The sequence below is a fragment of the Strigops habroptila genome, chromosome 7 (genome assembly GCF_004027225.2).
Source record: "Strigops habroptila isolate Jane chromosome 7, bStrHab1.2.pri, whole genome shotgun sequence".
In the NCBI taxonomy this organism is placed as follows: Eukaryota; Metazoa; Chordata; class Aves; order Psittaciformes; family Psittacidae; genus Strigops; species Strigops habroptila.
Window position 1 is genome coordinate 8,486,755 of NC_044283.2, and position 25,364 is coordinate 8,512,118.

A 25,364-nucleotide genomic window follows, 5' to 3' on the forward strand; every position below is an offset into this window, starting at 1 on the left:
TTAAAGGTCTTGTCCAGCCTAGTTGATTCTATGATTCAGGGGAGATAACCCAGCTGAACACCATTTCAGGAAATGATTTTGCTTTGGCAAAGCATCCCATGCTGCTGTGATTGCCAGAGAGAGCCCCTTCGTCCCAGGATGGCTGCAGCCTGATGCTGGGAAATGTGCTCGGGGGGGGGGGGGTCTTGACCTTGGAGGGGAAGAAAAGAGGGGAAAGATAGAAGACATGATATAGATATTTTATATAATACTTTTAATTATATATAAAAATATTATAGACAATATCATAAGCATAAAATATATATTGTTATGTATGTATTATATATTACATTTTGCTGTGCCAGGCTGGTGATGTGCTTTTGGGGCGGCAGAGCCATAGCCAGGCAGGGATGCTGCAGAAAGGAGAGGAGGCTTTGCATAAAAGACCACCAAAAGTCCATAATAACAAAACTACCCCGTCAGCTCCTGCAGCGCACTGAGGGTATGTGGTGGCTGTAGGTGAGCTTGCTTGGCTGTGGGGGCCACTTCCTTGATCTTATCTGCCCTGAGAAGGCAGGTACTTGGGTAAACAGGCAATCCCACGATCTTATCGTGCCCACCTCTCACAGGGCTGCTGCTCAGTGCAGAGCCCGGGGCTGATTTGGTGGTTTCCGATATGCCCCTGGGGCCCGTCTGCCTCTCTGGGGAGATGGAGAGAACAGGGGCATGGCAGGGTACTTGCAGGGTACTTTCACTGGGGCTGCTTGTCATCCCTCCTGGCTGCTTTTTAATGTAAGTCAGGTCCTAATGAATAGCGTTCGGCAAGAGAAGTGTTTTATTTACCTTCTGGGCAATGGGGGTTGCTCTTCCCAGTGCAGAAATCCTGAGGTGAGGTGGGGAAGCAGCCCCATCCCACAAGTAGCCCCACAGGTGTTGGGAAGAATGCTGTTGTGGGGGGTGAATAATACTATAGGCTCCTATTAATACAGGTGGGACACTTAGACTAAACCAGGGTTATGCATGCATAGAGGACAAGGTGCTGGTCTAAGCCTAGAGATAGTCTATGTGTTCTTTGCCATCATGGCCTTGTTCATCCCACTGATGCTGGAGGTTTCTGTATCCCTGCAGCAATTAGCCACCAACTCAGTGGCTGTGACCATGATCCCCCTGGGAACAGGATACCAGACACAACAGGAGAAAGCTCTGGCATGGTTGTTGCCTCGTGATCCTATCATATATCCTGTCACAGTGGATTTGGTGCAATAAAATGCATAGAACAAGAAACATTTTCAAATTAACCTGAAGAGAGAAATACATGCTGCTATCTTGCTGCTTGTTAACATGCCAAATGCAGCTTGTCCAGCTTGAAAAGGGGAAAATATGATCCTCTTAGAAATGAGCCTCTTATTCCATTCCAGCACCGGCCTGTGAAGCAATCCCGAAAAGCCTCTCTGGGATTGCCAGGGTTCAGGGTGGGGTGAGGAATATCTTGCTGATAGTCGACTGAAGGTTGTGTGCCTTGAGCCCTTTGTAGTGGGATGTTTTTGGTTGCATGGTGGACGTGCCACAGCTGCAGGATGCTCACTGAAGGAGGAGGAGAATGATGATGCTCCCACCTGAGCAGACCCTCGGGAGGCTCCCCAGTACTTTGATGTTTGGAAAAGTGGAATCGTGGGAAGCTATTCCAGGAAGAAAAACACAGGTGAAGGGAAATAACTGGAGGGAATGTCCTGGAACCAGGACGCATCACCTTGCAATGTGGTGTGGGGCCGTGGGGCTCCCCCACCCCACTGAGCCTCTCATGGGCACAGTGGGCCTTTGCTGCCCAGAGGCAGCCCCCATGCTTTCTGACGTAGGACCTGGAAATAGTCCCTGACACCAACAAGGGTACCAGCCCTTGGAGTTTAGGGGGGCCATTAGCAGCACAAGAATACCCATCACCCTCCATCTCCTCATCCTTTTGTGCCTAAAATATAAGTAACTGCATATCCCCCCGCAGTTCTTGAGAGCTGCTGCGTTACAACCAAAGTAGAACATTTCCAGACTCAGCCAGAAGCAAGTATTGATGTCTAAAAGGAGCAGACATCTGATGGAAATACTGACACACTTAAGCACTTGGAGCTGCGAACCACACAGAAAGTGAATTATCACTGGGATGAGCCAAGCAGCTACAGAGATGAAGTATCTTATCCTTATAAGTGAATACATACAAAAGCATTTTAGCATTGCTGGGCCAGCTGCTTCTCGTTGTAGAAGGTGCTTCCTGACTAGCTGCTGCCTTCTTGCTCCTCTGAACAGCTTAAAATGTGTCTCTTTCTCTGCAGCATGTTTGCTGTGAGCAGCAGTTGATAATGATGCGAGTGCTGATCTCCATTAGAAGCATCTCTTGGTGATTCTCAACTCATTACTGCTTTAGTTGAACTAATAAATGGTTGAATTGTAGTCATATCTTGGGAGTCCACAACCTTGATTGTCTACTCCTCTCTTAAGAACCCACTAAAGCAGTAAATGCATTAATCCCTGCTCTGCTGGCAAATGATGGAGTGGGTTCCTGTAATCCCTATGTGAACTTACTCCTGGTAATTTATACCTATGTGTCGTGGCTTAACCTCAGCCAGCAACTCAGCCCCACACAGCTGCTTGCTCACTCCCCCTGCAGTGGGATTGGGGAGAGTCAGAAGAATTAAAGTGAGAAAACTTGTGGTTTGAGATAAAGACAGTTTAATAAGTAAAGCAAAAGCTGCACACGAGCAAAGCAAACCAAGGAATTGACTCACCGCTTCCCATGTTCAGCCATCTCCAGGACAGCAGGGCTCCACCACGCATAACAGTGACTTGGGAAGGCATGACTCCAAATGTCCCCCTTCTTTTTCCTCCAGCTTTACATGCTGAGCATGACACCATACGGTATGGAATATCCCTTGGGTCAGTTGGGGTCATCTGTCCCAGCTGTGTCCCCTGCCAATTCCTTATGCACCCCCCAACCCATTCACTGATGGTTTGAGGAGCAGAAGAGGCCTTGAATCTGTGTAAGCACTGCTCAGCAGTAACTATAACATCCATGACTTCTGCAAGTCAATCTGATGGCTAGATGCTTGACCCCAGAGGGGACAACTTCATGTCTCCTTGATATCTTGGTGCCTCTTGTTGAGAAGTTGTTGGGAACACCAGGCACTTGCAGCTGGAAGGCAGGAAGGAGGTGCTGGGCTCTGGGCACCCAGAGGGAGATGTGAGTTCTGGTTCTCTGAACTCCAGCTATTCTCAGCCAGCGTAGAGATGAGACTCTGTGCACTTTTGGATTTATCACCATATTTGAAAGCTATGTGAGGAATAAGAGTAAAATTTCTATCTCCAAGTCACAGTTGGGCAAATTACTTAAGCACTTCAGTGCACATTTAAGTATTTTGTGGAGGTCTCCAATTTGGATCCTGTTTATTTTTTAAGCCAAAGCATATAATCTTAAATTTGAAAAAGTGTTTAAAGAAGTGAGATTAAAGCCATTAGTAACATTCTCCTTTTAATTCACCACTCCATCTTTCCAGATGCTACTCCCAGTCAATAGGAGTAAAGTCATTAGGATTGAACTTTGCATCACGATATCTGCTGGAGACCCGCTGCGGAGACTGAGAGCGGAGATGCCAAAATAAAGTTGTCAGAAACAAGAGATGATGCTTCTTCCCACAGAAGAAGCTTCAGACCCCAGTTGTTCTGCTCTGAGCCTAAAGTGAATTTCCTCTTTACTTCAGCATTCCCTAATATTTTATAAAATTAGTTTGTCACTTTGTCATTAACCCAGGTTCAATGTGGCTTTCAGAAAAGAGTAATTTCCTTTTAAATGGCTAAACAGTACACTTAGGTTTGTACTTAGTCTGGGCTTGTTCCTGTATGGTAGGTTTGTGATACAAAAGCCAAAATACACAAGTCTTGATCATTTGGCAAACAGCTTGGGTAGAACTGTGTATTTTGTATGGAGGGGTTGTGCAGCTGCGTGGTGTTTGTTTTCCAGTAGGTGAAAGGAGCAAGAGCTTCCATCAGAGTCAACAAGCAAAGAAAGATCAGTAGCCATCCTGCAAGCACAAAGGTGTATGCAGGGCTTTTTTATTGGTAGCCAAAGTCGGTACCATTGGAAAAAATCCTTATAGTCTAGAAGGAAGAAAAAAACCTGAAAGGAACCTGAAAGTTAAACCAGAATGTTTCTCAACCATATTTTCGCCAAGGATATATCCCAGTTGGGAAGAGACCATGGGTAGACACTCAGTGTCTCAACAGGTGCTGGTCTGACAAGAAGAAGATGCTGGAGCCCTGTCTTCTTTTTCTCTGTACTAAAAGTGTATGTTTTCAGGGAAAATCTGTTCATTACAAGAGAAAAAAACCAACACCCTCAACTTTTGACTGTAGGAATACCACAACATTCTGTCCAAAACCTAAAATATTTCAGTTGGAAAACTTGCCAGGGTATCAGAGGAAAGGTTCTTTGAAACCCCAATGAGTGTGGGCTTGGCCTCCTGTGAGACGATACCTCCCATGAAATACCACGTTTTGAGGCCCCTGGGATTCTTTATTTCTACCCTGCAAGGCTATTGAGTGAAACATTTTGATATTTATAATTTTTACATTTCCACAAGAATGAAAACCTGCTTGACAAGAAAAGCAATGCATTTTTCTCTTAAAAACGCTCCAACTCTTTCAGTTAATGGCAGAAGAGCAGCTTGAAGCCAATGCCACATCCTCAGGTATTCAGAGCTGCTGTAATTACATTGGTTTCACAGTCAAATTGTAGTCTATGAATATGCTTAAGCTTCAAAATTAGGATCTCTATCTATATTGGATCACTATCAGAGATCAACTCAGGCCACCTGGATCGTAGGATTAGGTTCAGACTTACCTGTTTTGAATTACTTTTTACTTGCTAATCATGTAATCACAGCATCAAAGTGCCTTCATTGTGGAGTAAGATCCCACATGATACATATTGTACAAAACCAAGACTTGCGCCTGGTGGAGCGTACAGTCTCAGAGCTGGTGTAAGCCAGAAGATAGAGATGGGGCAGTGCCAAGTGAAAATGTTGGTTAGCAAAGACAAGGTGGGAAGAATAGCAGTCTTGCTGTTGATCTAGCTGGGTTGAGGATAGCTGTAGAGAGCTAATTCTTCCTTACTAAACTGCTGTAAAGGATAAATAAACCATTCAATGTCAAGAGTGAGTTTATATGTCACTAAAATGAGCCTGAGGACCATCAGATCCAAGAACCAGACTTTCAACATGCCCCACATTCCTCCAGGGGGAAACTTTTGAGCTTGAACCTTTCCTTGTGTTATTATCCTATGGTAAAATAGATTCTTCAGCATGTGGCATGGTTCACTGTCATCACTCTGAAACATCAGGAACAAACTGCCACAGCTGGTAGATAGACTGAAGAAACGGGGATTTCAGCTTTCATGCTCAGTCTTTGGGTCTGCACTTCTTTGTTGTACAGAGAGTTCAGCAGGTAGCTAGTGGTGGGTTCATTTATTTTAGCCATTCCAGCCTTCATCTTCTGTCCAGCCTTCCTCCTTGTTTCCTTCATCCCATAGAGGTTGCCTTTGGACCACCCAGAGTCACTTGAGAAATAGGTTTATCCCCATTTCTCCTTCTTGTATCCCCTCCTTGGTGGGTCTTGCAGCCGTTGTGGACAGCCTCAATAGGAATAAAGAGATCCAGAGACTTAACTGTGAACTTTGCAGCACACGCTTAATATCTACCAGATCACCCCCCCGCACAACATTGGGTGTTGCAATGACCCTGCATAGAGGTCTGTTCTGTTTGTTGTGATGCACCTGGTGGGGTGATGGCCGTAGTTTGTTTGCTACAGGGTTGGAGCCATTCTTGTAGATCAGCTACCTGATTATGGTGTGCACAGCTGCCTTTGGAGGAGCTCTGGGCACATGGAAGCATCAGCAGGACAAACATAAGATATGTTTCTTTTGTAACTGCTCTTTTGTTTCCTGACATCTGCTCTTACTTACTCATTTCCATTTCTTTCTCCCTTTGCAGAATACTTGAGGAGCGAGACCGCCTTTCTAGAAGAGTTGGTGTTTGGAAGTGGAGATACCATTGAACTTTCCTGTAACACCCAAGGCTCTTCTGTGTCTGTTTTCTGGTTTAAAGATGGTATCGGGATTGCACCTACCAACAGAACTCATATTGGACAAAAACTGTTGAAGATAATCAATGTGTCATATGATGACTCGGGGCTGTACAGTTGCAAGCCAAGGCATTCCAACGAGGTCCTGGGAAACTTTACAGTCAGAGTTACAGGTACGTGCAGAAATACAGCTCTCTCGGTGACTTGTTTATCCTTATTTTTGTGCCTCCACATGTTCAGCACAGCTGGTGCTTTGTGGTGTTTGTCCGTACTTGGTAGGTCTCTACCTCCCTGGTAACTCCTGGCAGTGATTAGACTGACAGAACAAACCAATGGAAGAATGCTTGCGTGTCCATACCAAATGTTAAAGCTTGATGTTAATACTGAGAGAGACTTAGAAACGGTGCTAGTCAGATTAAACCCCAAATCCTCCTTAACACTTAAATAGATGCAATGCTACATGTGCATTTGAAGTCTTTTGTGAGTGAGTGAACTGTAGCTCAGGGAGGTTAAGTGACTTTTCCCACTTTATGTGACATATCAGTGGCAAAATTGCATGTAAAAGCTGGAGGTTCCTGAAAACTGTTTCCCTACCATAGCTGATAAATCTCTTCCCTCCACCCTGGATATCACAAATTGCTAGTTTGTTTCAGAAGTAGTTTATCTATAAACTGTATATGTCTCAAAAATGTGCTTCATCAAAGGTACTTTTTGGGATTCGTATGTTGCAAACAAATGCTGTGTTAGGAAAGCACATGCTTTTATTTGCTGGGCCGTGTTTTCTGTGATTAGGACAGAACAGCTACAAGCTGTCCAAGCTTGGATCACTGAACAGAATGTGCCAGAAAAATCTATTGTTCCCAGGTAGCTAATGGCTAACACTAAGATCATCTCCATGATTTCAGGCTGCTGCATTGGTAAATGGGTGCTCATCGTTGTGAGCAGATAGAGAGCCTCCTGATCACACAGATTAAAAGCCTGAATTTTGAGAAGAATGAACCCCTTGTAGATCTAAGGTTTTGAAAACTTTCTTTTGCCCTTGGACTGTTGAAGCTTTTATAAGCATCCCTGAACAGTAGGTCCTTGCCTTCGAAAGTTGAGTTCCCTCAAAAAGTAAGGGGCTCTGTCTGAAAACCAAACACAGAGATGTTTATGATTGTAAATCACATCCACTCCATAAAGGGCTTTCTCGTGCCAGAAATAGGATTTTGTGTTAGAGAATCAAGCCATCGTGAGAATAAAAGCTCGTTTCAGTGACCCTCCACCAACATCTGCTTTTCATTGAACGTTACTGGAGATTGCTGTGAATGCTTCAAGGTCTTATCAATTAAATGGTTAAAGAAGTATTTGGCCCTTGAAAGGCTTCCTCTAACTAGGTACGATTATTGGAACTATCCAAGGAACTACAGGTTGTTAGAAACACTACTCTCTCTTTTTTTAAGTGACATTAAAATGCTTTTGAGTTCAAGGGGCAGCAGGGAGGCAGAAGAGGGCAGCTGGTTACACGCTCAAATGAAACAGCTGCCAGCCCCAAAAGTTTGTAAAGTGAGAAATTGTTTTTAATAGTGGAAGGGCTGATAATCCTCTGCTTTTAAAAAGTTTAAGCCCCTGTGTTTTTCCTCTTCACTAATAATAGCTAATAACAGCTTAAGAACAAGCGAGTAACCTGAACCTGCTTTCTGACAGCATTATGAGTCTTTGATTCTATTAGCCCACTGTCATTACCACCAAAGTGCTGGTAATGTGGGAGTCTCCGTTTTAGCTGTCAGCAGCACTTGTTTGAAACTTTGAAGCCCTGCTTTATGTGGCAATAGTGGCGCCTCTCATATGCGCAGATATTTCTTCATAATTAGTATTGATTGCACTGAGGAGATGAGATTGTTATCAGAGGTTTGTGGTTTGTGTTCCCAATTCTTAAAGGTAATGCCAGCGATTAGCTCAGGTATCTGGTCGGGTGTTTATGTGGGTATCTGATGTTTGGGGCTGGAGTTGTTCTCTGCATTAAACTGGTTTAAATCTATACTAACAATCTGGAGGTGCTCTGGTATGTATTCTTAACTGAGCACAACTAGGCTGGGTGTATTCAGAATTAGCTGGTACACACGTAAGTCCCATTTTGAGACAATCTTCCAGATTCTAGGAGCGTATCAGGATTTTCCTATGTGGGGCTGTGAGTTTTGAGCCTGCAATAAATTGGCTCTTCCGCAGCGACTCTCAGTGTGCACAGTGATATGCTTGATGCTGAAGGTAGAGCAAGGAGATGTTGGAGCTCGCATTTTAGGGTTGAAAACCAGGTTGATTAATAGCAGGGTTTGATCTCTTTAAAATGCCTCCCTTGACAGACATGCGCTTGACTGTTTTGCTAGCTTACAGAAAGAAACACACTGTCCTCTTAAAACCTGAGCACTTGAAGAGGATCACAAATAGAGGCTGCATGCACAAACTGATCTCCAGCCCTGTTGGCAGAAGCTCCATTTCTGCAACCATTTCATGCACGGAACAGCCTTTGGATTTAGTGGCTGAGCAGCACCCCTGGGACGAGCATGAACTGCAGGCTGGTACCAGCAAAAAAAGTTTTCAAAATATCCAACATTAAGCTATTCAAAACAGGTGACTAAAAAAATGAAGCCCTTTTCCATTCATAATTAAAGGTCTTTTGAGAATAGCATCTAGCAGTTCTTGTTGGTGCCAATACTTGTCAGTGTCTGAAAAGCTTTACTATTTTAGTAGATGATTAACAAATAGCTTAGAAATTCTTGGTCACCTTCTGAAAAAGGTGATGTTTTAGTAACCTGAATAGGACAGTAGCTCTGAACACGGGATATTTGTTTTTAAAATCTAAGCTGCACCTTTCACCTGAAACGTGAACAGGGCCAAAGTCTCTTCCCTCAACCTTGTGGAAATGTTTTTGAATTGGCTTAAAAATTGATTCTGCTCCTCTGCTCACGTTTGGTTCATTGGAAGTAAATGATAATCACATGTTAATATATGGATAACCAAATCTGAGAGTGCAGGGCTGAGAATGTGCTGGTTTCTCTGTCAATGCTGGTGGGGATTTGGCTGGGTTTCTGCCTTCGCCAGGACTTGAGTAAACCTGCTGGTTCAGCCAAAACTCCTAAACATCCACTTCACTTTCAGCAAGCCCCGTGGCATTTCCCTGGTTCTGCTGCCAGCAGGACCTCAACTGGGGGATTTGCAGTTAGATATGTGCTTCAAGTCTTCCTTGAGACTTTGCCAAGGAGAAGGTGCAAAGCCCAATGTGCCGCTACAGCCTATAGAGATAGTTCCTGTGTTACTTCCTTCCTGTAAATGGTGAATATGTCTGGAAAGTCCTTCCAGATTCTGCAGGGAAATAGTATTTGTTGTTACCTTTCCCTTACCTTTGGGATTTGGTTTTTTCTCCTTCTTCCCCATTTCCTCCTTCACCCCCCTTATTTTTACCTCCACTGTGCTGGTCAGAGAACAGCAGAAAACTCAAGTGCATCTTGAGATGAAGGAGTTTCTGGCTGGCTTGGTCTGAAGTAGTGCTTTACATTTCTGGCCACATGTTGAACACTCATAAAGTTTCCTATTTTCTGGTGTTTAAGGCCAAGTTCTTTTACCAGTGTCTTAGAATATAAAGGCTGCTGGATTGCTAACATTTTGCCTTTATTTAAAAAAGACATTCCTGGAGATTATATGAAGTCAGTGGTGCTAAATCTTCCAGACACTGAATTGTACTAAATCATGTAAACTAAATCAAACACTAAGCTGCTATTTGATAATGGGATTTACATTTACAGTAGTCGTTTGTTAGGGGGAAGAGAGACTGAGGCTTTATTGTGGACAGCTTGGAGAAGGTGAGATGTTAGACCACATTCAGAGAAACAAATCAAGATGTTTTGGAGAGATACAGATGTTAACCTGTATTCAGTTATTGCCTTGAGGTGCCTTTGTAGAAGGAATATGACTGAAGGGAACTGGTTCATGGAGTAGCCATCAAAACATTGATCGAGAGAGAAGTTTGGTTGCAAGGGGAGGTTTTAAAAGCTTTAGTCTGAATGGTTGAGCAAGGAGTTAACAAAGGGAGACGTGGCAGGGGTGTATTGAGGTAAAAGAAAAATGCAGGGAAAGTGAATTAGAAATGCTGACCTGTCATTTTGAGACTTGGTGGAATAAAATGTCTTCAGAGTGAATGCTAGAGGGGAAAAAAAGTCGGGGAAAGCTTGTTCTGCAGAAAGAAACTTCCCCTTTTGGAAGTGCTTTTGTATTTATGAGAAGAGCACTTTACACAAGGAGAAGTATTTGGCATTGGACCCCGGTCTCTGGTGGCAGAACCCTGGCAAATTCGTGACACCTCTCTCCCAGTTCAGAAAGCTCCTGGCCAGTTGAGCCTGGCCCAGCAGCATGGAAGGGATGGGCTGGTGGAGCTGCAGGGAAGGTTGACCCATCACTGAGATGCTCTCCCTTGCTGGAGCCCACTGTGGCACCAAAAGCCTTGTCCAGCTTTTGGTGGACAATCCCTGCATGCCGTCCTTTTTCTGCTTCACTTCTTTCTTCTTCTCCTCCTAGATTCCCCTTCATCGGGTGATGATGAAGATGACGATGATGAGTCAGAAGATACAGGTAATTTGGTTTTATGGCATACAGAGGCCTTTTCCTTCAAAGCCATGTGGCTCCCAAGCAGAGCAGCTCATCCAGATGTTCACCTGGGACAGTAGTTCTTTCTCTGTTTTGAAATCAGTGACCGTAGGATGGTACCATGATGATGCTTACCTAAAAAGTTAGAAATAGCTGTCAGAGTGGTATTGCTGCTATAACATACTACAGCAGCAGTAGCATGGGGGTTTTTTTGGGGACTTGATTCTGCTAATCTGACTTGCTGAGCTGGTGTTAGAAATTCTCCTTGAATGTAAATCCAGACAAATCCACTTATTTTTTTCTTACCTTCACTGACTTTACACCAGTTTTACACCATTACAAACCTTGACCTGCTTCATTTTTAGCTGGTTTGATTCTGGTTCTTACCAGCATCTTGACTGGAGTCAGAGTGTAAAATTTACACTAGCCAAGGGCCAGATTTATTGATGCTGTAAGCGGGAGCAACCCCTTTCGCTTTACTGGCTTTTTCTTTTGCTCACATAGGAAAGGGAGCCCCAGGACGGAGCCTCTCGGTGCTTTTACTCTGAATCTCTTTCAGTCCCAGTGCTTGTTTCTTTAAGTGCAATAGCATTAATCAGGATCATTACATGCTTCAGAGGCGTTAGTGTGGTGTTTTATTATGCTCTTTATATTTGTGCAAAGTGAGCTGCCTGTGTGTATGTGTTTTCAATAAATGAATGTCTTGCATTTGAACTCCCAATCAGCTATGTACATTGGCAGAAGTTCAACATGACTGGAAAATTTCTGCTGCCCATAGCATTGAACATGCAGGACTCTTTAAAACAGGTCTCCTACTGTAATAAATTCATAGCACTGTGTTGTGCAGTATGTGGACAGTAGTGGTGAGTTATGGTGCCAGGCAACCCATCAGCAGCAGTTAGTGGTTTTCTAGTGGCTTCTAATTAAGGGCTGGATTCTGCAAGGTGACGGGCACCTTTGCAGAGGTGCTTAGTGCTCCTGATGCCTGCTGAAGCCTGGTAGAGGCATAGGGAGGGTCAGGTTTGGTCCTGCAGGATTTGTTCCTGCTGCAGAACAGGTTCTGATGAGCACAATTAATTGTTCTAAACCTTTTTTAATGTGGTTTGTAGTAAACTCTATCTCTTAGCAACAGATATCAAAAAACATCAGCTGGTTTATGGTACAGAGGGAAACGGTTTTCTCCACTGAAAAGGAAAACACACATTTCACCACATGTATTTATAGCCTGTATTCTGGGTCTTCTTGACTTTGAGGCTCTCTCTTTTTTTAGACCTGAAGGTAACGGCTGTCTTTTTGTTTAAAGGTCTTGTTATGAAAAGTTGGATTCTCTTCTGCTTTAAAAACGGTTGATCAGCTTAACGTGCCAGCGTGGTGAAGTCTCATGGCATGTCATGACATGGATGTGCTTTATGTTGCTTTGTTTGACGTCAGACCCTCCTATTAACCTTCACAGATCTTCTCTTGAGTCTAGGGAGCTGTGTGATTAACCCTGGTGCCACCACTTGTGGGACAGTCCACAGGGGCTGCAGGACCATCCTGGGCACGTGGATATAGCCAGTGCCATGTCCTATGGACAGCCCAAAGACCTATGTCCTCAATCTCTTGTAGCAAAAGGATACCATAATAATGGTGTATGGGCCTCTGCTTGGCCATCAGACATAGCAATGGTCAGTAGTTAGAGGAGTGAAGGCAATAAACATGCTTTCATGCAAAAGAAAAATATAACCAATAGTTGTTCGTATTTAGGGGGAGGTAATCCATCCAGGATTAGCTCATTGCCTGTTGCCATATTGCATATCACTGAACAAAAACTTTGTCTCCTGGCCCCTTGTGATGGTAAGTTAATTTTCTGCTGTAATTGTGTTGTTCAAGAGAGTTTCTTATCCTCATATCTATAGAGAAGAGCTTGGAGAGCTGATTCCAATAGCATCGTGAGTTTGTTAATCTGGGGGGTTTGACCCAAAAGTGTTGATCAACATGAGCTGGAAAATTCTCTTATCAAAGCAAGAGAATGAGAGGAAATCTGTCCTAAAAGAAATCAATATCTGGTGCAAAACCTCTTGGAGAGCACAGAGACAGTCCCTCCACGTGGAGTGCCCTGCTCTGCTCACCCTCCTTCAAGCATCCTCTCTGAAGGGCAGCATAGAAACGGGGCATCCCTTAGGGGTGGGCAGAAGCAAAGAAGAAAGAGGAACTTGAGCAGCTTCAAATCATTGGCTCGTTTGTTGCAGCCTTGTCACAAACCGCGCTCCGCCTTTGCAGAAGGAGGCTTTCCAGTACCTCTGTTCTCTACAGCTGTATTTCCTGGCCCTAAAACAAAAACAAAACACCCTTTTCACACACTGCTCTTCTGCCCCAGTGCTCCCTACCCGCCTGTATCTGTTTGTTTGGAGCCCCCGCTGCGTAGCCCCAGCACCTTCAAAGAGCCCCTATAATCTCCAATTAAATCTGGCTGTGTACTCGGAGGCGTCAGCTGGGGAAATTACACAATTAGGGTTGATTCTGTCTGCCACAGAATTTTGTGGCAGCTCCTAATTGCTAAATGAGCGCTCGGCTGTATTAATTATTCCAAGTATCCCTCTCATTTTTTTTTAATTGGTCATTCCAGTCGGATGGGTGGCCAGTGTCCTTAACAAACAAAACGGACTGTGTCGGGTTTGGTGTTTGATGATGGGAAAGGGCCGGTGATAATGTTTTTCAGGTCCCTTTTCTTTTCCCACCTGCACATGCAAAATCACTGCTTGTAATTAATTTAGAGAGAGCGGGTCTAGAAATTTTTCCTGTCTTTCATCCTTCCTCCTTTCTCGCTGCTGAAACTCTCTGGAGCTTTGCAAGCGTTGCTTGAAAAGAAGAGTTAGCAACATTTTCACCCCCTTAAAAAGTGGTAATGAAAGGACTCTGGGGGCACAGCAAACCGAAAGCAGTGATGTTTTGTTAGCTGCTCCTGCGAGTGAGAACAAAGGCATGTTTTCAATGCACAGACACTTTCTTCCAGTTCCAGTTTGACTTGAGAGCAATGCCCTGATTGTTTGAATCTTGGCACATCAATCCAGGGGTGCCCAGCCCTGGTGAGCCCTGAATTGCATGGAAGAGCACCCAAACGGAGGGAAGGCACTTGGGGAAGAAGCTGTGTCTAATTGCAGGAGGGAGGAGTGGATCCTGCCTTTGCTCCATATGGAGAATATCCCCAGCTGGAAACTTTCCTGCTCCTCCTCTGATGTCCACTGGCAAAATCCCTCTTGGCTTCAGTGACAACATTTGCAGCCAGTGGGTTGATGGGACTCCTGTGAGATTCAGGCTCATCTTTTGAGTGCGAAAACTTAGTGAAACCTCACCCTGCTGCACATGCAGACGGTGTGGAAAGGGGAAAACTCCCCAAAAGCACAGCACAAGGAGGAGCTTGGTCCTGGCGGGGCGGCTGTGTGATCTAGTTACATCCCCGTGCCCGGGTGAGTGTCACTGACACCATAAAATGGGATTTATTGTGGGCAGATATGTTAATCAAACAACAAACAGCAGGTTATTTGGCTGCCCTTAGCAGCAAAGAAGAAGGACTTTTCCATCCGTGCCTGGCCTTTCCCTGAACTCTGTCCTGTTCAGCCCCGCTAACCTGCTGTAAAGTCTCCGGGAAATCAGGGTGCGTTGCCAAAAGGAAGTGTTGGGCTAGAAAATAGCCCATGCTTCAGAAGCCGAAGGCCAGATGTCTCCCAACATGGTTTCTGCAGCTCCCTCCTCTTCAGCCTTCCCAATACCACCCCACCTCCTCCAGATTCACCCCCCCTGCTGCTGCCTGGGCTTTCACACAACCTTTGCTTGGTTTCTGCCTTTCCCAACACATGCGATAGCAGCATCTTCCTTTACCGTCAAGACCTGCTCTTCCTTTATGGCTTGCACCCGCTCTTCTGGCATTTTTTGGAATATTCCCCATTTGTGTGCAGTTCTAGCAATTTTCTAAGCTCAGACATTGGAAGGTAGATGGATACATGATGTCCAGCTTTAGCCCACATTACCATGTAGCATTTGAGGCCTCTCCTGGGTATGTCGTGTGTTCACAGCAAAGTTTGTAGCCAGGATTTTGCAGGAGCATGGGAATTGCAGGAATTCCTCTTTCCGATTTGTTTGTGCCAGCCGTACTTCTGTTTCATTGCCACCCTGGCAAGAAGAGGTGTGAAAGCAGATGAGACATGAGAACTACGATTGCTAGCAAATGGAGGGCCTCCTGGATGTAGCTCTTGACATCCAGTTCCTCATGGCTTTACAGGGAGCCATAGGGAGGGGGGGCCATGTGGAGAGTGTTAGCGGGTGCTGAAAATTAGGGAGTGCATGGATTGCCTTGGCTGAGCTATATGACCATGCGTGCAAAATCCTTGGAGTTGAAATGCAGCAGGGAGCCTGCATAGGGGGCACTCTGGCCTTAGACCAAGGTGGGCTCATCACTGACTTACCTGGAATGGCAAAGGGATGGGTCTCATGGAGCCAAGCACATACGGGCTAAGTTAGTTGGGGAGCGCTGGAGAAAGAGAACAGCTCAGGTGCATCTCAGAGGGATGCAGCAAGAGGGAAAACTTTGTACACCCTTATCGCCAAGGGGAAGAGGGTTGCAGAGGCTTAAGAGTAGCACTGAGCTGGGGCTGTGATGCTGGGTAGTGTTTCTGAGCATCATCACCGTTGCAGGAGAAGCCAGCAGCAGTGCTTTCCCAACAGCTTTGGTGGCCATCGTGTTTTCTTTAGCAGTTATTGAAGGACCAGCACCTTCAGTTTGTCTTCGCCAGAAGCACATAGGCCTCTGTGGCTGGTGGGTTTGGGTACTGTTGTGTCTCTTGTGGGTGCTTCCTTCCCATCCGGAGGAGATGCCAGTTACAATCCTTGGCTTTCTCTTTGCTGTTCTGCAGCCCAAATGCTGTCTGCCCCCATCTCCCATTGGCCTTGGTGTGGAGCACAGAGCTGGGGGGCTGGACGTGACCCTCAGCGTGACAGGGGAAGCACCCCACATGCAGCTCTGCAGTGTTTCCTTAAGCAGAAATGAAAGCTTGGGAGGCTTTTTAAAGAAACTTTCTCTTTCTTTCTTCCCAGAATAATGAGTTTGCTGCTGCCTTAATTTGGAGTTAATATGTAATGTTTGTAACATAGCCAAGAAACATCACTGTTCTTGAGGCAGATTATAAAAAGTATCTCATGCTAACACTGGTGTTTTAAAACAATTTATCCCTGTTCAAAGGTAACATGAATCTTTAAAACTAAAATCACTTGTACTTACAGAACATAAACATGATAAACCAGTTTGGCACCGGCTGATTTTTTTCTTTCCTTCCCTTAAGGAGGCTACATTTGTGCTCACTGAGAAGCAAAATTTTCCAGTGCACTCAGCTAACGCTTCTTCCCTGCTCCCTTGCTGGCTCATCAACATTTTTTTACAGTTCCAACATCTTTCTGCTCTTCATGCTTCTTGGCTACTATTGTCCCCGAAGGTACATCTGTATCTTTTTAAACACTGAGGCTAAACTCTCACCCTGATCTGGGATAATTCTACCTGTTGATTTAAAAGCAGCTATTCTAGATTTACACTGGCATTACTGAGAGAAAAACCTGGTCGTGAACCTTTCATCACAAACCTAAAATGCAAACACCCTGTCTACGTCTATGAGAGTCATTTAGCTGGAAAGCATTTCTGTGTCATTTATCTTAACTGCAGCAGGTAGCAATTTAACTGTCACTCCGCACATGCCAAAGCCTTCTCAAATGCATCTGCTCACCAGCTGATATCCTCTGAGGCAGAAACGGGCCTGTTCAAATTGGTCTTTCCTTCCTCAGGTGTCCCCTTCTGGACCCGGCCAGATAAGATGGAGAAGAAGCTGCTGGCAGTTCCCGCCGCCAACACTGTTCGCTTTCGATGTCCGGCGGGTGGAAACCCAACCCCTTCCATCTACTGGCTGAAAAATGGCAAGGAGTTCAAAGGAGAGCATAGGATTGGGGGCATCAAGGTAAGGCCTTGGCTTGGATCTCTGTTTTTATCAGGAGTTTCCTACCAACTGTAGAAAATTGTATTTCAAAGGAATTAACATCAGTACATGTAAGAACACATATGCGGGGATGGTGTGGGGGTGTTTCTTGCAGCCTTAGCAATTTCTCAACACCAAAGTATTAGGAAGAGCTGCTGTCCTTTGGGGTTGAAGGCTGATTCCCTCTGGGTTTGTCTACAGTGATTGTTAAGTGAATACGTAAAAGTGGTGCTGGGTTTATGGTTGCATTGTGGGCAATGACGAGAAAGCAGGAGCAGAAGCTCTGTCGTAACTTCTGGAGATCAGCCCAGTGCGTTGAGACATAGCTACTTCCAGCTTTCCAGGCTTTCAATGAAAACTGGCATACCATGAAGGTGTAGGAGGACCTCACCAAAGAGCTGGGCCATCGTGCTGGTGGTCATTAACATTCTTGTGGTATAAATCACTGACCCTTGTTCAAGTGTTGGATTCCCTTGTAGCCAGAGTAATAGCATCAGCTCCTTGGCTGCTTTCTTCTTCCTCCTTCCTTTCTACCATGAGGTGTTCTGGAAAATGCTCTGGTTCATGTTTATACGTAGAGCTAAGGGACACAAAAACCCACAGCACTCGAATGATTTGATTAGCCAGAAGTGTCTGTGCTACTGGGTATGATGAATTGTGGCAGGATTTTAACAGGAAAATGAGTTCTTTGATTTTGTTATTGTTATTACTTTGTCCCTTGAGGTCACAGTCAGGTTCCTTTATGGCTTTATTTGGGAAGAATAAAACTGGCAGCAGCTGATAATAACAAAAATCAGTATAGAAAGAAGGGCTCCTGAGCAGTGATTTTTGTCTGCACTCAGCCAGCCCTGGCATATTCCTGGGCTACTAGTAAAGAAATAAGGTGGTTTTTAGAAAGGCACCTTCGCTGGTACTCGGAATAGCTGTGTGCTGATGCCTACCACATCTGTAGCATTTTGAAAGGGAGCTAGGCATGCAAAGCGTGCTGGGCTCCAGAAACCAGAAAAGGATTCAAAAAAGTCTTCCCTCGCCGCAGTTTTGGGCTGTTTCTTCCTGTTAGCTCAGACCCGTTCCTGAAAGAGCCTTTTGTGATTGCTTCAGTGAAGCCTTTGAAGCTCCCTCCTCAGTCCTTTCCCTGCTCCAGCCTGGATGAGGCTGAGGACACGCTCAGGTTTGGATCTTCTGGAAAGTTAAGGAGGGAAGAGAAGTGGGGAAAGCAACTCCTGTGGGTAAACAGCCTTTCAGCAGATAGCATTCACAAAGCACAGGCATCTTTTACTAATTGCAGGCAGTAAGGATCATCATGAAGTGTTTTCAGGCTTGCGTGCACCGATCGAATGGCTTTTTACAAACCTATGTGACATCAGCTGCACTAAATTATGCTTGCAGAATAAAATCTAAAGCTGAAAGCAATTCCCCTACCCACTTCCCAGTGGTTTTAATCTATCGTTGAGTTTAAATTGACACATTTCATCCTCTGCAACATGGTAGTGAGTCTCTGGCATCGCTGTGCTTTGTTTCTCTAGGGGCACCTTCAGCAACAAGCTGATGCTTAAAGGAGCTATTGAAGGCAATGTCAGGCCAATTACAGCAAGATTGGTTTAAGCTCTCTATCTGTCTAGGTGTAGTTCTTTGTCCTATTCTTGATATAAAGACATCTTTCTCTCTCTGTAGATTTCCTTCCCTTATTTGCTTGTTTTTACTCTTGAGCTGGGGTTAGATGTAAGTAGTCTAATGTAAATCTCATCCAGTATAAATATACTGATAGATATCAGCTGAGATTTGAACCAGAAAAAGAAATTTAAAACCTGCTCAGTATCTCATGCATTTAAGATTTAAATTCCCTGTTACAACTTATCTTCATAACAAGATTAGGCAGCTTGAAAAGAATGGGCAAGATCCAGATTTGGCAGAGTTTGGTTGGCTTACTTCGTCTCGAGATCTGGTCTTAACCCAGAAATTCTTGAGCTGAGAATGTTCTCATTTGTTTTCAGTGTGTGGAAGAGTTTCAGTGTTGATTGTGAAAGATCTGTGATCAGCAGATGAAAGCTGACCACTCTTCCACTTCTGCCTCTTGCAAACTGGGTTTAGATCAGTGTGATTGCCTGGTGTAAAGCCTGCAGGAGAGAAAGGCGAGTGTTGAAAACATGAAGTGCAGGCTAACCTAGTTCTGTTACAGTTCATCCTTAACTGATAAAGACAAGAAATTCATATGACTTATCATATGAAATTTCCCAAAGAGTATTAATGGTTAAATCCTTGTTGGAATCTGTAATATTGTAAGCCTGTGTGTGTTAAATGACCCTAGAAGGGAAGATTGAGGGGGAGGGGAGATAGAGGATTATCCCTTCCCCAGACCATTGCACTGACTTGCATACCAGTCTGGCAAACGTGGACTGAGGTTCCAAGTGCGTCTGCAAATGTTAGCTTCACAGGAGCCAAGAATGACACCACCAAATGAACCAGAGGGATTTCCAGTATCTCACCCAATTGATTAATGCCTTCACTAAGTCACTTCATGTTTCGAGTGTGGTGACTATCCTAACTTGGGAACATCCCTTTTTATTATCCTTTAACTCTAGATGCCAGTCTCAAACTAAAAAAAAAACCAAACAGGACAAACCAACAATTAAAATAATCTTCTTGCTTCTAGAAGAGTTTCCAAACAGGTTCTGCCCCCCAGGTTCTCATTTCTGTTCAGAGTCCAAAGTCCCCATCAGAAACCTGGCAAAGAGAAGCTTCGAAAGTGGCATAAAAGTGTCTTTGAAAACACATCCTATGTAAAACACCTAATTTGGACCTGATTTGATAATACAGGTCAGACTAGGGAGTCATCTATGTACTTGGAGCCCCAGTTCCATGGAGTAGCTCCTAGGGGTTCCAGACGCAAGTGCTTTGCAATGCTGAAAAGTGGGTTAAAAAAAGTCTTTAGACACAACTATGAGACAAGCCAGTATGGAAATAAGCCACGGAGCAGCCACAAATTTGCATTGAAACTTCCTTGACAGTCTGGTATGTTCAGCTGTGAACTCAGGGTCCAGGTTTTCTGTTCTCAGAGCTCCTTTTACCCTGTAATTGCCATGCCGTTACAGAGATGCACCAAGCGGGACGTTGCTTTACAGAATGTGTAATGTTGGTTCTGCATTGAGCTCTACCTGTGCTGTCCTGGGTGCGCAGAGGGTGCAGTCAGACCTGACCAGACATCTGCAATAACCAAGATTTCCGTACAGACTTAGCCACAGCCTCCTATTCCCTATAACCTGAAATTAAATGCTATATATTCAGTGGGGTGCTCAGCAGTGCTGTTCTCAGGGATGCAGAGATTTATAAAGCTTTGTTAAAATGACTTCTGCTTGCCTATCTTGCAACTAAGCTGTCTAGTCATAGAATCATAGAATAGTTAGGGTTGGAAAGGATCTTAAGATCATCTAGTTCCAACTCCCCTGCCATGGGCAGGGACGCCTCACACTAGTCCTATGACTTTAAACCTTCTCTTTGCAAAATTCCGGCTTTAATTGCAACTTGGCCCTTTAAAGGAAAGCATGTGGATGCAATTTATGTGTAGCAAAAGAGGTTAAATGACTTCATATTAGAGTTCACCTGCTGCAGCAAGAAACCTCCAGGAGCAATTACGCCCTTGTTTTTTCCATCAGCCCTTGACGTTCTGTAGCACAGCATTATAGTAATCTCCTGCTTCTGTGTCCTTGGAGTCACCTTCAAAATACTTAGTGAAGTTAGATGTTCTGCTCTGGGCAGCTGAAGGCATTAAATTAATATCCAGAGATTTGGAGAACTTTTGTATGCTATGCATCCTGAAATCGTCTTTGGTACTGTTCGTTGCTTTCTGTATTAATTCAGGATTTGCTTTCCATATCCGTTATGTACTTTATACTCATTAGAAACAAATGTTCTAGCTGGGATCACAGGGCAGCCGATCAGAGTGGAGACATGGGTTGTGCTTTCCCTTCTGCTACTGAGCAGCTAACAACTCTGGACGTGAGCCACATCCAGAAAACCAAGCAGTATAAAACTTGGTGCCAAAAGGGAAGGGCTGACCAAGCATCCCAGGGACCAGACTTGAGGCTGGGCATGTTTTCTCTTGTGTTTTACAGGGAATTCAGGGGACTAACTCAGTTGTAGACACTCATTTCAGCTCAGACAGATGCTATGACCTGTTGCCTCCATAGCACACAGGTTTAAAATATATTATAGATGCAGTAATAAGTGTGATTTTTGTTTGTAGTCATCTTACGGGTTATATGTAGCAGTTGGTAAAGATCTGCAGATGAGAGTGCAGTATTTTGAGCTGACAAAGTCTCTGGACCAGAGTGGTCTGGCAGAGGGGCCCAGCAGATCAGAGTTAGCTGAAGCCTTCTGAAGTCGTTATTCTAATGAGAGGTGCCACATTCAGCTGGTTTCATTATTGTTATTGTGGAAGCATCAACAAGTCACCTTGCAATCTCAGCATGTTTTGTTGTGTTGCACTGTTCCTGCATTGGTCTTAATTCCTTTTCACGTTAAGCCTTTAATGACCCTTGAGATGGGTCCTTGTGATGTTCAGGCCTATTCTGAGGTCCATTCATGCTCGCCAAGTATGTAGAAGCTCAGTGATTGTTCACTGATTTGAATAGTGTGGTGGTGATGGTACTTGACTGCAAGCTTGATGGTTTGATTTCTTCTTCTAGTTGCGACACCAGCAGTGGAGCTTGGTGATGGAGAGTGTTGTGCCATCAGATCGAGGAAATTACACATGTGTTGTGGAGAACAAATATGGCAACATTAGGCACACGTACCAGCTTGATGTATTAGGTGAGATTTCACTGTTTTCTTTCAACAGCTGATCTGTGGTGTGTGATTGGATATGGGAAACAGGAGCTTGGTTTCTTTCCCAAAGTGCTGGATCATGGGTTTTCTAAAACCAACAACAAGCTTTCTTTAGACCAACAATTCAGCCTCAGATACGTGATCAATAAATTACTTAGCTGGTATACAGAGAAGCCAGAGAAGGAATGGCAGGGCCGAGATGCCTCCTCCATTCCTGGATGGTTCTTCCCTGTTCAGCTTGAGAAGCACTGGGTAGAGCAGTGGCCAGGACACCTTGGGGGACAATCCCAGTTTGCACCGTTCCTGCTGAAAGGCCAGGAGATGAAGGGTTCAGAGAAGAATCCTTGCTGGAAAAAGGACATGTAAATTAGGATTTTCTTCTATTTTCTGTTTTTCAGAAAGGTCGCCCCACCGACCAATCCTGCAAGCAGGGCTCCCTGCCAACCAGACTGTGGTGGTAGGGAGCAATGTGGAGTTTCACTGCAAGGTCTACAGTGATGCCCAGCCTCACATCCAGTGGCTGAAACACGTGGAAGTCAACGGCAGCAAATACGGCCCAGATGGGACACCCTATGTCACTGTGTTGAAGGTTGGTACATGCTCATTCTTCTCACCCTCAGGACAGTCGTTCTTTAAGCCCACACAGTGAAATACTCTGCTTTTTGGAGGGGGTACAGCAAAAATGTCCTAAAGTCAATGTTCCAGACTCTTCTGTTTGCCAGAGATAACACAGCTACTGTGGTGGCATAGATAAGCAAAGTAGTTGTAAGTGCTGAGACAACTGGGAGAAATGCAGCATAATGAAAGAGCTGTCAGATTGCGTTTGACCTAAAATTGTAAAAATAACCTTTTTTTTACAGCTTCAATAGAGGTATTTTCAGCACTTACTAAAATAAAAGGCTCCCAACTAAAACACATTCTTTCGTTTTCATGTAAACACTCTGTAGCATGCACATACTAAATAATGCTGAACTACCAGCACCTGAGAGCCAAGATAGTCTTGTTCCAGCCACTAATGTTTGTGAACATTGCTATTATCCACGCTCAGGAAAGCCTTTATTGAGCAAAAACTCACTTAGTAAGACTTGACTTTGCTAAAATGCTTTCTTGAAGGGGAATTTCCAGATTGCAGCCAGAATAAAGCCAGTGGTTCTGGTTTCCCCTCAACCTAGGTAAATATAAAAAGTAGAGAACAGGGAGTGAAAAGAACATTTGACTTCTAAAATCCCTTTTGTTTCTTTTAATATTTCAAGGCATCCTGTGTTGGTGCTTATTAAAATATATAGGGCCAAATGGAGTTATGCTAGCTCTGCAGTTATAGCTGAAAGCAGATTTTGTCCCTACAGTTTCGAGCTGAGCATGAGCATGTCCTATGCATGGACATACTCCATACGCATCCTGCTGCACACACCCTCCTTCTCTTTGTATGAAGCTTAAAAAACACCCCACTTATCAGACAGCATCTACAAAACTGTAACTCAGCCAGATACATGATAATAAAAGCCAGAGACCCTGGAAATAATTACACAGATTGAAATAACAGATTGGTTGGAAGAAATGGTTGGAGACCGTTCTTCAGGATTGGCAACACGTGCTTCTTGCGAGTCGATAGAACTTTTTCTTTCCTCGCTGTCTCTCCAAATGTGTTTGAATTATGCATATTTGAATTTCCCCCTGGTTTCACAGCCCAGTACCAAGCTCTGAATAGCTGGCTGTGTCACATGCCATCTAGTATAGTCTCCGGGCTCCGTGTGTGGTCCCCGTGGGATAAAGTGCTACCTTTTGGAAGTTTGCAGAGCCGCTGCGAACAGTGCCTTGTGTCACAAGCACAAGCTCCCATTTTGCTGTGGCAAAGAACATATAAATAGTCCGTATAAATAGTGTTTTAAAATGAAGTTGGAGCGGCACCGGGGTGGCTAGGTAATTAGAATTGCCAAATACCTTCTCTTCTGTGGACAGCAAAGGCTCTGCATTCCTCGAAGGGGAGCACAGGCAGGCGTTTGAAAGCACAAGTTTTGTTTGGTTTTATTTTTTTGCTGAATAGGACCAGCACACGTCTATTTACTACTACTGGTTAATCAGGAATGCTTTGAATTGTATTAATGCCGGCATCAGCGCTGGGGCACGGAGCATTTCCATTTTGGGATGCATCTTTTGTGCGCCAGTACTGGGCTTCCATGGAGCTGTGTCAGGCCCAGCTTTGCAGGGATTTTGTTTTTATGTGTGTGTGCTTGTATTTTAAAACTAAAGATCTGATAAAATGATCTCACTGTCCTCTTGGGGCCAGTCTGTTGGCTTTATGGACTCGTTTTCCTTGTGCCACACACTGCTGTCCCTTTCACCCAGCATCCTGGCCATGCTGCTGGAGCAGGGTGCTGTTAACAGCCCTTCCCTGTCCACGGCTGCTTTAGAAAAGGCTCCGTCCTGCCCAATGCTGTGGTGGCTGCAGGGAGATAAGGCTTTTTTATCAGTCTGCCCTTCTCTCCTGCTTTCAGGAGATTTTGTGGAGTGTAGGAGCCTCTATAGCGCAGTTTATATATGGGCAGTATCCCAGTCTCCATTGCAGCAAGGGGGACAGATAGGTGCCCAGCACATGAAATTGCCCCCTGACATCTAAACAGGGGGAGAGCAAAACCCAACCGAGTCCAGATGGATGAATTGAATGCTGTACTTTCAAGCCATTTTTTAACAGCCTAACAAAACCAAGCCATCACCTGCATCAGTTCTTGAAAGCCTGGGCTAATTTGTGATCAAAGGAAACCCCTTTTTCTTTGCAGAAGAGCACTAAATGCATTCCAGTTATAGAGAGGGGGCTGGCAGCACTGTGCCCAAGCTTTGTCAAAGGCTAAATTGTACGTTCTGCATTGAAACATGCCCGGTTTAATTATAAACAAGGCAGCAACAGCAGGCAGGCACATTTCCCTGCTAGTCAGGACAGACAGACTTGCCAGCACATAAGCCTTAGAGATGAGATCAGATCAAAACTGGTGGTGTTTGTAATCAGCCATGGACATTGGGGCTTCCCTTTGATGCCACCTGTGGGTTCAGTTCCTAATAACCTATCAGATCTGGCAGGCCTCTTGATTCTAGACGGCTGCAAGTCGTATTGGCAGGATCAGGCCTTGAAGGCACCGAGACTGGGCTGGAGAGCAAAAGACCAAAAATGAGAAGAGCAATTGGTTTATTTTCATTTCCAGAACTGAGGCTGATAGTTTCCTAGACTTTCCCAAGGCTACTTCTGAGGCCACCCAAAATGGTTGTGCATTTTCAACCAACATAACAACAACTGTTTGGTGTTTAGGGAAAAAACTGATGTGCTGTTATGGCAGCCTGGAAGAAGAGAAATAAAACCCTTGCTTAAGAGTCTGAAGTTTGTCTGATTTATATGCACCACTTTATTTAGTAAAGAAGAGGCTCCTATAAGTAGTGGAAAAAATTACAGCTAATTTCTGAAAGGCAAAGTCAGCAGTGAGTTTTCAGACCGCCGCTGCTTATATTTTGTTTCCAAATTCTATTTTGGAATCTGATAATTGAAACAGTATTTTCTGAGCCGGGTTGCAAACACAAATGTCTGCTTAAGCCCTTTCTCTGGTGCTCCTGTCTGCAGAGTTATTGAGAAACCATAGGGCCTTTGCTGTCGGATGGAGAAGTGGGGAATTGGTCTGTCTGGAAAAAGAAATGGCATGTGTGAAGGGAAGGGAGTTCACCTGTACATGGTTTGGGGGCCAAATGCAACTCCTCTTCCTCACCCAGGTCATGGGTTAGATCTCTCACCGCAGGGTGAGCTGGGGATGTTGGCACAGCCGAAAAGAAAATAGC

The 25,364-nt window shown here is 44.5% G+C and overlaps 1 protein-coding gene across 3 annotated transcripts in view; it reads left to right on the forward strand.

Moving 5' to 3' along the window:
- Positions 1-25,364, forward strand: part of FGFR3 (fibroblast growth factor receptor 3) — a 56,938-nt gene that overhangs the window by 15,876 nt on the left and 15,698 nt on the right. For all 3 annotated transcript variants that reach the window (XM_030492189.1, XM_030492190.2, XM_030492191.1), the window contains exons 3-7: positions 6,012-6,275; positions 10,654-10,707; positions 16,534-16,703; positions 21,407-21,530; positions 21,944-22,134. In XM_030492189.1, the coding sequence (XP_030348049.1) occupies positions 6,012-6,275; positions 10,654-10,707; positions 16,534-16,703; positions 21,407-21,530; positions 21,944-22,134 (803 nt within the window). The remainder of the gene's footprint in view (positions 1-6,011; positions 6,276-10,653; positions 10,708-16,533; positions 16,704-21,406; positions 21,531-21,943; positions 22,135-25,364) is intronic.